This window comes from Oncorhynchus gorbuscha, linkage group LG10, assembly GCF_021184085.1.
Source record: "Oncorhynchus gorbuscha isolate QuinsamMale2020 ecotype Even-year linkage group LG10, OgorEven_v1.0, whole genome shotgun sequence".
NCBI lineage: Eukaryota > Metazoa > Chordata > Actinopteri > Salmoniformes > Salmonidae > Oncorhynchus > Oncorhynchus gorbuscha.
The window spans coordinates 26,859,287-26,871,683 of record NC_060182.1 but is presented as its reverse complement, the minus strand read 5'-3'; the positions used below and the strand labels follow the sequence as shown (position 1 = coordinate 26,871,683).

At 43.9% G+C, this 12,397-nt stretch overlaps 1 protein-coding gene across 1 annotated transcript in view; it reads left to right on the top strand.

Moving 5' to 3' along the window:
• Nucleotides 1-202: 202 nt before the first annotated feature.
• Nucleotides 203-12,397, top strand: part of LOC124045775 (ephrin type-B receptor 2-like) — a 50,784-nt gene continuing 38,589 nt past the window's right edge. Inside the window, exon 1 of the mRNA XM_046365382.1 lies at nucleotides 203-376. Coding sequence (XP_046221338.1) covers nucleotides 280-376 — 97 coding nt within the window. The 5' untranslated portion in view covers nucleotides 203-279. The remainder of the gene's footprint in view (nucleotides 377-12,397) is intronic.

The window sequence follows — 12,397 nt, the reverse complement described above, 5'->3', positions numbered from 1 at the left end:
CTATGGAGATTGCATGGCTGTGTGCTCAATATTAAACACCTTTCAGCAACGTGTGTGGCTGAAATTGCCGAAAAACTAATTCGAAGGGGTGTCCACACACCATTGGCCATGTCGTGTACATTGCCCCCTGTATGATTCACGTTGGTTTCGCCCAAACGTTTAGATTATGCGTGTTCTCCCTGCAAAAGCGGTTCGTTCTAACCATTGGCTGTGTGTGGTTTTGCGCTTCTGTAGATGAATTCGCTGTCAATGGCCCGCTGGTGGACCTGTTTTCTATGAATGCCTTGGCTTCTTACAGCCAAAATGCCAAGTATTTCAGTTGTTATGGATATGTTATATTTTGTATGGATATTTCCAATGGTAGGGGCTGTCGAAGGTAAGAACGCTGCTTTTTCTTTATCTCGTCAGAATGCATAATTAAAACGTGCATGAACGACTGTCATAAGCTCTCAGCAAAAATATATTAATTATACAGTGTCAATTATTCATTCCGTAGGCGTAAGGTATACCGCAAATACCCTGTAGCCTACATACAGAAATGATGTGGTATTCTGATAGTGTTTTTGATGACAGTAAAGGCTTTCTGAGGGACTGTCACATTGGAACGCCGATGTTTGTATGCATCAAAGCCTGATTAAAATCTGTTGAGAGAAAAAACTATTATATTAGATTAAATGCTCAAAAAGAAATGCAGTATATCTTTTAAGCAATGATAGGTAAAATAGTGCTACAGTCATTTTAATAGTCCAAACCACAAGTTTTGACTCATAAACGAACTGTAGCCATAAATATTGTAGCAATGAACATGTTCCATAGCATATAATTATAATATGGTAGAAAATGTCATTTAGACACCTAGCTGTGTGTGTGTGTGTGTGTGTGTGAGTGCGTGTGTGTGTGTGTGTGTGTGCCTGTGTGTGTGTGTGTGTGTGTGCAGGGGGAGGGGAGGGGAATACTTGTAGTGAACAAACCCTGTAACCCAATGCTCATGGCGAGTCGTTTGTGTTATTCCTTCGATAATAGAAAGTAGAGTATGTCAAATAGACTGCCTATACACGAAACATTAAGGTACACCTTCCTCATATGTAGTTGCCCTCAGAACAGCCTCAATTCGTCAGGGCATGGACTCCACAAGGTGTCAAAAGCATTTTACAGGGATGCTGGCTCATGTTGACTCCAATGCTTCCCACAGTTGTGTCAAGTTGACTGGATGTCCTTTGGGTGGTGGACCATTCTGGATACACACTGGAAACTGTTAAGCGTGAAAAACCCAGCAGCGTTGCAGTTTTTGACACAAACCGGTGCACCTGGCACTTAATACCATACCCCGTTCAAAGGCACTTAAATGTTTTGTCTTGCCCATTCACCCTCTGAATGGCATGCATACAGAATCCATGTCTCAATTGTCTCAAGGCTTAAAAATCCTTCTTTAACTTGTCTCCTCCCCTTCATCTACACTGATTGAAGTGGATTTAACAAGTGACTTCAATAAGGGATCTGAACTTTGACCTGGATTCACATTGCCAGTCTATGTCACGGAAAGAGCAGATGTTCTTAATGTTTTGTATACTCAGTGTATATGTTTCTATCTCATTGGTACATCCCTCATCTATTCTGAACATTAAAACAAAATGAGAAGAAGATTTGAACTATGAATTCTCAGATGATGAATGGAATCATGTATTGTTTTGTGTCCATTTATCATACATTTGTGCTACACATGTACTTGTTCATGTACCTAAATCCTCTATGTGACCGATATTCTTAATGTTTTGTACACTCAGTGTATGTTAAATGTTTTGTTGTATCATGGCCTTGCTTGCAATTCAATTACACACACACACACAAAGAGAGAGAGAGAGAGAGGAGAGAGAGAGAGAGTGAGAGCGAGAGAGAAATCGAATGAGAGAGAGAAAGAAAGAGAGAGAAGCAGAGAGAGAAATAGAAGGAGAGAGAGAGAGACAGAGAGAGAGAGAGAGAGAGAGATAGAGAGAGAGAGAGAGAGAGAGAGAGAGAGAGAGAGAGAGAGAGAGAGAGAGAGAGAGAGAGAGAGAGAGAGAGAGAGAGAGAGAGAGAGAGAGAGAGAGAGAGAGAGAGAGAGAGAGAGAGAGAGAGAGAGAGAGAGAGAGAGAGAGAGAGAGAGAGAGAGAGAGAGGGAGAGAGAGAGAGAGAACAAACCTGTGGAATGTTCATCCTAAGGGGAGCCCAGCCCCTGTTGTTGTCTGATGAATAGCATGGTAATATATGTTTATTATATATGTATATCCTATTGTGTGTACAGGTGTCATTTAAAAAAAGCAAGCATTCACTCTGAACAGCATCCATGGGATATTTTGGTCTGGAGTTAAGTTAAATGCTCCCTCGGTCATTCCACAACAGTTCAAGTTTCTTATGTATTTAATGAAAGATGGGTTTGAAGTGGGGAAGCATAACTGGCCCATGATTACCAAATTTAGCCCAAAGACATCAGAGTGGTTGTGCTTGGAAAGGCTTTTTGTAATAAAAAGCTGATCTGGCCCTGTGGTGTGATTTTCAGGGTTTGAGAGTTAAAGCTACTTAGTCTGAGTTTAAAGAATATGATGGCAGAAGAACTTAAAAGATATTAAAGATTCCTTCATTTACTGCTTTGGTAACAACAGTGTAACAACGGTTGCAATATGTAACCTTTTGGGCGACCTGACCAAATGTACATAGAAATGAGAATTATAGATGTGTCATTCTCATTCAAAGCAAGTCTAAGAAGGGGTAGATGTATTTAATGTGCTCTATTTCTATTCTTCAGTTTCGTTATTGTGTCTTTTGCTTTCGGTTTTGCACATCAGCTTCAAACAGCTGAAAATAAAATATCTTTGGTTATTGAAAATATATTTCACAGCGGTTTAGATGGCAAAATGACTCTCTACACTATACAATGCTTGTTTTGTCACATAAACTGAAATGAGGCAAACTATTTTAATTTTAGCAACCAAGAAATGGCGAAGTGATATTCACAATTGCACCTTTAACATTGAAAGTACATTTGAAACATAATAACAGAAGTTATTATGAAGAAGAATTGTAAATGATCTAATTCAGAGGTCACTGAACTAGTTGCAGTATAGAGCCTACATGGGATAAAGGCAAGTTCATGAGAAGTTTTACCTTACATGTTAAAACTTGATACATCAAGATATGTGATAAGAAATCACAGAAAATTACTTAACAAATGTGTTACTGGTTAACAGTATGCCTGCCTAACTGTGTGACTGTTGTGCTTCTGTGCATAACATCAAACATATGCCAAGCCTATACAATGTCACCAAACTTCTGACAAAAACTGTTCTACAATCTAAAAGTCTAGATACCTTTTAATTATTCCCCTCACCCCCTTCTTACTAAGGGACCATGTTCTCTTGCTTCAGTCAGTCAATCGAAAAAATAAGAAGTTGTGTGGGGTCATGTGATATCTGTCTCTCAGCTCTCGGCCCATGTGACGTCTGTTTTCTCTGCTCTCACAGCCTGCTGTCCTCTCTTGTCCCGCTGTATCATCAGTGAGACCTCCCTCCCGCCCCCTGGCTGGGCTGCACTCTCTCCCATGTTTCCAAGCCTTTATGTAAGCGGGGCAGACCTGACCGATTTCAGCCATGTCAAGAGCTATCGACTCAGCACTGGCCTGCATAGACTGCCCCCCCCTCCCCACCTCCCTCTCCCTCTCCCTCTCCCTCTCCCTCTCCTCCTTCTCTCTCTCCTCTCTCTCTCTCTCTCTCTCTCTCTCTCTCTCTCTCTCTCTCTCTCTCTCTCTCTCTCTCTCTCTCTCTCTCTCTCTCTCTCTCTCTCTCTCTCTCTCTCTCTCTCTCTCTCTCTCTCTCTCTCTCTCTCTCTCTCTCTCTCTCTCTCTCTCTCTCTCTCTCTCTCTCTCTGCTCTCTCTCTCTCTCTCTGCTTCTCTCTCTCTCTCATTCGATTTCTCTCTCGCTCTCACTCTCTCTCTCTCTCTCTCTCTCTCTCTCTCTCTCTCTCTCTCTCCTCTCTATTTCTCTCTCTGCTTCTCTCTCTTTCTTTCTCTCTCTCATTCCTCTCTCACTGAGTGGGGTCTTTCTCTCAGACGGTCTCATTCCAGAGGAGAGGAGTGCAACTCTCTCGCTCTCGCTCTCCTCTCTCTCTCTCCTCTCTCTCTCTCTCTCTCTCTCTCTCTCTCTCTCTCTCTCTCTCTCTCTCTCTCTCTCTCTCTCTCTCACTCTCTCTCCCTCCCCACTATGTTCTTTCACAGACATGGCTTCCTTTTTTGATCTCACTGAGTGGGGTCTTTGTTGTGGTTGGTTACACATAACAAACAGTTAGATGCAGACGGTACCCATGTATGTGAATTTAGGTATTTTTTATCCAGAGGAGAGGAGTGCAACTGTAAATGTTTGGCACGTAATGGCAGAGTCATGTACCTGGGTGTCTTTGCTGTTCCACACCTGGCCTACAGGCTTGGACTGTGTGATACAGTATGTAATCGTTCACAGCAGCAGTAGGTTACTGCAGTTCAGTGGTTCTTCTTTCCATCCACCTCTTTGGTCTATCGATCTATACACTTTTTACCATGGTCAAATAAAATAGCAGATTTCTTTAGGAAAAATTAGCTCTGCAATATCACAACAACTCTGCTGTAAATATTCATGCCATGCATTAGTCAGCAGGATTTTTTAGCAATGTCTTCCGACATGCGCCAGGCTAAGTCCATTTTGGTCCACCTTAAGCCCAGGCCATACCTGGCCATTGGTTCCAGACAAAACACACCCCTTATATTAAACATAAGTTCAATCAAATCCATGAATCACAATTTCTCTTTGCAGACATTTTGTTGTGCAGGACAATCAATATTCAGTGTTATGCTGCTCTTCAGTGCAGTACTCTTTCCCCTTTCCCCCTCTGGGAGCAGTGACAGAAAATATTGAGCATCAAAACAGCCCATGACCTACTTCTCCTTCTGCCCTATGGTGGGCTTGCAAAACTCAGAGAACATGGTTACACTTACATGACTGAGACACTCAACAGGGAGTGATATGTAAATGTCACAAGCTATATAGGATGCCCCGCATCTGTGCCTGGGAGTCCTAGAAGGCTATAATGTTGAGCCTCAGGGGGGTACTTGATTCTGAAAATCCTGTTACTGAAGGCAAATCTCTAATCCGTAACTCCTTGTCCGTCCATCCGGATTGTATAATGTGTGGATATCTGTAAAGAAACCGTCACCTATAACTCAATCGGGGTAGACAGTGGTAGGCTACATGGAAGAATGTCTTTCAAGCTGTCTACCACAGCCAAGTTATAGGTGCTGGTTTGGATAAAGATAGGCTCAGACGGTTTCTTTACAGATATCCACACATTATACAGTCCGGTTGGATGGACAAGGAGTTACGGATTATAGATATACCTTCAGTAAGAGGATTTTCGGAAATAAGTACTTCCCAAAAAGATTTTGCCAGTTATTTTCCAGGCCTCGCCTTGTAGCCTTCTAGGACTCCTATGCGCAGATTCGCGGCATCCTATATAGGGCTATAAAGTATATACCCTAGTTATGGTTATAGATTTGTTATGGGTCTATCCTTGTAACCATGTTGAATTATAGCTTGACAACCTTTCACCAGGTAAGAAGGACAAGCACATGCGCCAAAGAAGCAAATCTGCCTCTTTATTAAGGGTTTGCACCTGTGGAAGATTGACACATTTTTGATCTAAAAAATGTCTCTAAATTGGATAGCCCTACACCTTACCTCAATACCTTATTCCTTCTCTACGTTTCATGTTTTATTCCCTCTGGATAACAACAGGTATAACATTTTACTGTGGAAAAGCCTTAGTAAATTGTCTTTATACATTAAGATTAAATGTCCAATGCAGCCATTTTAAACAATTAAGTACCTTACTGTGTATGTTAAATTAAAATGCCCCCAAAAAACATAACTTCTAAGCAAAGAGCAATTTCTCAAGCAATAATTTTACTAGAGCTGTCTGGGAGTGGTCTAACTAGTTGTTATTGGCAGAGAGGTATGGTACTCCCTTTCTTATTGGTCTGTTAACTAATTTACCTCCTGGTGATTTCACTAGGCAGGCCAAAACTCCATACCTGTTTTTTTTCAAACAGCTCTTACACGCAAGCACTGATGAAGGCAAAAAAACACAGGACAGGGCGATACACAATCACAGCAAAACACGACAGGACAGGGCGAAACGAAACAGGAACGGAACACAAAGGAATAAATAGGGACTCTAATCAGGGAAAGGATCGGGAACAGGTGTGGGAAGACTAAATGATGATAATTTTCACAATTTCACAGTATTATTCCAACCTTGTAGTGTGGAAATATACTGTATATAAAACACAGTAAGATCACGTTTTTTTACTGCACCTATAAGATCACATTATTGGTCAATTATAAGGTCCAACCAAAATTTGACTTCTGCTTTTAACCCAACTCCTCTGGGGAGCTGTTGTGGGGTGTTAAGTGCCTTGTTCAAGGGCACAACGGCAGGCAATGGCATCTAGGATTTGATACCAGCAACCCTCCTGTTGCCAGCTTGCTTTCCTCCTGATTTTTCCCGTCGGTCACAGGATTCGAACTGGCAGCCCTCCGGTTGCTGGCTTGCCTCTATAACTGCTAGGCCACCTGCCTATCAGGTTTCAGGTAAGACCCCAGTGCAGACTGTGTTGATGTAACAATGGTTATTGCAACAACAGGGGACAGTAAACGACAGGTCAAGGCAGGCAGGGGTTGACAATTCAGAGTAGTGAGGCCAAGGTACAGGATGGCAGGCAGGCCCAGGGTCAGGTCAGGCAGAGGTCGGTAATCCAGAGTGGGTGCAAAGGCACAGGACGGCAGGCAGGCTCAGGGTCAGGACAGGCAAGGGTCAAAACCAGGAGGACGTTAAAAGAGAGACTGGGGAAACAGGAGACAAAGAGCTGTGAGACATGGGTTTAGATCTAGACACATGAAAAGTAGAAAGTAGACAGAGGGTACGGGGCAACAGAGAATGAACAGCAGAGGGGCTATTGATTTTGGTGCAGGGGGGGGGAAAGGTCGCGGCTTGTAGCTGCGGGGCTATAGTGGCGTGCCAGCGCATGCAGCTCAATCTCCTTGAGTGCTGGTCGGTGTTGTGGAAGCGAAGTGGCCCGGGCCTTACTGAACCCCTCCCGGAGGTCCTGGTACTCCGCGGGAATGGCGGAGAGGTTCGGGGGAATTTCCAAGCCCCCAGGAAGACATCCCGGGGCAGGCAGAGCTGATTTCAGGCAATGGGTATGGCAGAACAGGCTCGAGCCCACGATGGCACCAATAGACCAGTCAATCAAGGGATTCTGTCGCTGGAGCCAAGAGAATGCAGAGACTCAATTAGCAGGAATTAGATTGTCTCGCTGTGGTTCCCCAACACTCGTAGGTTGATAGGAGGGGTTGAGTGGGGATGCCCAGCTCGGACGCCAGGGTAACGTCCATAAGACTCATATCGGCCCCCGAGTCGATGAGTCTCTGGAGAGACTTAGACTGGTCGCCCCACAGCAGGGTGGCATGGAGAAGGGGGCGAGAAGAAACATTATCCTTTATACACCAGAGTACTCATTCCTACCAATGAGCTAGGTCTCGTGAAGGGACAGGTAGACACATAATGACCGGCAGAACCACAATACAGACAACTCTGGGTGTTAAGTCTGCGTACACGTTCGGCTGAAGGCAGCCTAGCCCTGCCGAGCTGCATCGGATCGGGAAAGAGCATATCGGCAGTCTTCGGAGGCTCTTGGAGGAACTCGGGTAAGCTCGGATCCTTTCGGGGACAAAACGCTGGGGACATCCGGAGTTCATCAGATGTAATGTGGGATCCTCGAGTGAGCGATTGGAACCGCAATCAGACGTCTTGTCTCTCCTACGTTCCTGTAGCCAACCATCGATCCGGATGGTTAAAGCGATGAGTGAGTCAAGATCCATTGTTTGTTCCTGGGCTGCAAGCTGATCCTTTACCTCCTCTGATAATCCATGCAGGAATCCATACAGCGCTTCCGGGTTCCAGGCACCCTCCTCTGCTAGCGTGCGGAAATCCACCGCATAGTCTGCCACACTGAGGGAGTCCTGCCGAAACTGAAGTAACTTCCAGCCAGCCTCTCTCCCGGACCCCGGAGCCTCGAAAACCTTTCTCACCTCCGCCACAAATACCTCCAGACTGAGACAGACAGTGGATTGTTGCTCCCACACCACCGTGGCCCAGGCGAGTGCCCTCCCGGACATACGTTTAATATGTATGCTATCTTCGAGCAATCACTGGGAGACATAGGCCCGGCAGGTTCTGGAATCTCCATCGTAGCGCTACGGGGTAGGTAAGCAGGGTTCCCCGGAAACCAGGGTGACGTCACTGTTACCAGCCGGGTTACTGAGGGGCTGGGAGGTTACCGTCTAGTAGGCAACCCACGGAATTGCTCCCGCAAAGCGTCCAATGCTAGATTGTGGCGTTCGGTATCTTCCTGGAACCCTTCCATCGGACCACGAAGCATCTGCTCATGTCTACCAATGAGGGCTCCTTGGGAGGAGATAGCATTGCGGAGCTGGTCCAAATCTGCTGGGTCAGTCATGGCCAGTTTGTACTATCAGGTAAGACCCAAGTGCAGACTGTGTTGAAGTAACAATGTTTATTGCAACAACAGGGGGAGGTAATTGACAGGTCAAGGCAGGCTGAGGTCGGTAATCCAGAGTAGTGGGGCCAAGGTACAGGACGGCAGGCAGGCCCAGGGTCAGGCCAGGCTGAGGTCGGTAAATCCAGAGTAGGGGCAAAGGCACAGGACGGCAGGCAGGCAAAGAGTCAGGACAGGCAAGGGTCAAAATCAGGAGGACGAGAAAAGAGAGACTGGGGAAGCAGGAGCTGAGACAAAACGCTGGTTGACTTGGAACAAACAAGACGAACTGGCACAGACAGACAGAAAACATAGGTATAAATACCCAGGGTTAAGTCGGGAAGATGGGCGACACCTGGAGGGGGGTGGAGACAAGCACAAGGACAGGTGAAACAGATCAGGAAGTGACACCTGCCACCCCTATACATGGCTTAGCACTAATTTTGCATTGGAACAGGATCAGGATGTTGTCCATTTGAGACTTGATATGATCACCAGTGGGGGACAAACTTTATTTTCTTCCTTGAAAATCATTGAAAGGTAATTGACAATTGGAGAGTGGGAAATCCTGATGAATGGTGATATTCTGAGGTTTACTGAGGTGAGCACTCCAGTGACAGAGGCAGGAAAACTGTAAACCTCCTTGTTATTGTACTCTCATCAACTTCAATGAACTCCCATATTTCCAGTGGGCTACCTGTTTGCAATTTCTATTTATCCTTTTTATGTCATTCTGTCACATGGCTCCTGAGTGGCGCAGTGGTCTAAGGCACTGCATTTTTGTGCTAGAGGCATCACTACAGACCCTGGTTTGATTCCAGACTGTATCACAACCGGCCATGATTGGGAGGCTCACAGGGAGGTGCACAATTGGCCCAGTCTCTTCCGGGTTAGGGTTTGGCCAGGGTAGGCTGTCATTGTAAATAATAATTTGTTCTTAACTGACTTGCCTATTTAAATAAATAAAACATCATCCCAAGTCCTGTTTATGTTACCATGTTACCAGTGTGTGTAAACACTCAAACATTGAGTAATCTATGTCAGTCACATGGAGAACATAAGATTTCAGGCCCTCAACTCATGTAGTCACAATGTTTTTTTGACTCGATGAATGTTACCGATAGGAAGGAGAGTGCACACACACTTGGTTCCTTTGGCAGAAAACACTTTCAGGTTTTGATACAATTTAGCCTTACATTTTGTGTTGCAATGTTAATCTGTGTTAACAGCTGCAACTGCACATTAATTTGAGTTCAATGTACTTGATCCAGTGTATTGTGTCAGTGCTGTAAGCCTCATCAGTCAAGTGTTTTTCACTCCAATATTTCATCAACCCTCTCACAGTACAGAGAGACTGACAGAAATGGAGCACTTGAAAATCAATGGGTCCCAATTCTCCCATTAGACAAATTCTGTGTGAAAATGTCAATGCTGCTCCCATGAGCAGTAACATACTAAAGAAGGTCATTAACTGGGACACTCCTTATAAATCAGTGCATGCAGCGTCTGTCTGTCCATGGAATGGAAATTGATATCCAGTACTTCAGCCTATTTTGAAAAATGTTCCCCATTGCTCAACTTCTCTTGTTTTGTTCAGTTCACTTGACTGTAACTTTACTGATTAGGTTTCCCCTCATTGGCTTAACACCTAAGACCCATACAGTATTTTGCCTCCACATACCACAAATGAAAGGATTTGAAAGAACTCAGATAAGCCATGTGTTGCATTCACTTCCAGTTAAGTATTTTCTTGATGCCTGGATACATTTACATCACTTACATCATGCTTGTTTTTGTTTGCAAACTTTGTGGTGGCTTGGCTTCATTCGTTATGTAGGAGTTGTTCAACCAACATTGACGTGGGACATGGAAGCTGAAAGAAATGCTTTGTTGGGATGTCCTTTAAAGTTCATCAGGTAAATTTAGGGCTGGAATACGCACAAACAAAAATGGTTGATACCTGTTGACTGCATCTGGTTGTCAAAAGGAATGGAGCACAACATGGGTCTGTCAAATTCTTTAGAATTACCACATTGATCATACATGCTAACTATTTGGGATGAAATGTATTTTGCTATTTCTATTGACTTCAATGTAAGCATTATCACTGCTGCTACATATGCACACAACTCTTTTCCTGACGTGGCTTGGAATGGGGCAATGAAGGACATCCAATGTGTCTTTCACACAAATGCCAATACCAGAGAAGAAGAGTGAAGAAATGCTCTGCTGGTGTTCTTTTCGGTTCTAGGTCTTGACACAGTAGAAGGATAGCCTTACTGAGAGTATGGACACTGGTTCAGGCAGGGAGGTGGAGAAAGCTTTTCAACTGGAGCAAGTCACGTCGGATCAAGGCTATGCTGTTAACCTGCCATTATTCAGCAAGTTTCAAGAGTTATCAATGAAATCTACCATTATTCCTCTTGGGAAAGTAGAGAATGATCTTAAAGATGTCATATGTGGTGGTCTTGAGTATGCCCACTTTGAATGCAATATCACATGCTTAGATGTAATTTATTTATTTTGATATTAGAAGCTCCATTCCCCGTCTGGTAAAAATCTTCGAAACTTGTGAAAACGTGTAAAACCTAAACTGTCCAGTGCACAGTTTCACTATTTCTTACCATCATTTAATATATATATATATATATATATATATATATATATATATATATATATATATATATATTTCACCTTTATTTAACCAGGTAGGCAAGTTGAGAACAAGTTCTCATTTACAACTGCGACCTGGCCAAGATAAAGCAGAGCAGTTTGACACATATAACAACACAGAGTTACATATGGAGTAAAACAAACACAGATTCAATAATACAGTAGAAAAATAAGTCTATATACAATGTGAGCAAATGAGGTGAGATAAGGGACGTAAAGGCAATAAATAGGCCATGGTGGCAAAGTAAATACAATATAGCAATTAAAACACTGGAATGGTAGATTTGACAGTAGATGAGTGTGCAAAGTAGAAATACTGGGGTGCAAAGGAGCAAAATAAAATAAAAAATACAGTAGGGGAAGCAGGAGTTGTTTGGGCTATTTATAGATGGGCTATGTACAGGTACAGTGATCTGTAAGCTGCTCTGACAGCTGGTGCTTAAAGTTAGTGAGGGAGATAAGTGTTTCCAGTTTCATAGATTTTTGTAGTTCGTTCCAGTCATTGGCAGCAGAGAACTGGAAGGGAGAGGCGGCCAAAGGAGGAATTGGCTTTGGGGGTGACAAGTTAGATATACCTGCTGGAACGCGTGCTACGGTTGGGTGCTGCTATGGTGCCAAAACGGATGGCACTGTGATAGACTGCATCCAATTTGTTGAGTAGGGTGTTGGAGGCTATTATGTAAATGACATCGCCGAAGTCGAGGATCGGTAAGATGGTCAGTTTTACGAGGGTATGTTTTGCAGCATGAGTTAAGGAGGCCTTGTTGCGAAATAGGAAGCCAATTCTAGATTTAACTTTGGATTGGAGATGTTTTATGTGAGTCTGGAAGGAGATTTTACAGTCTAACCAGACACCTAGGTATTTGTAGTTGTCCACATATTCTAAATTAGAACCGCCCAGAGTAGTGATGCTGGACGGGTGGGCAGGTGCAGGCATCGATCGATTGAAGAGCATGCATTTAGTTTTACTTGTATTTAAGAGCAATTGGAGGCCACAGAAGGAGAGTTGTATGGCATTGAAGCTCGTCTGGAGGGTTGTTAACAGTGTCCAAAGAAGGGCTAGAGGTATACAGAATGGTGTCGTCTGCGTAGAGGTGGATCAGAGA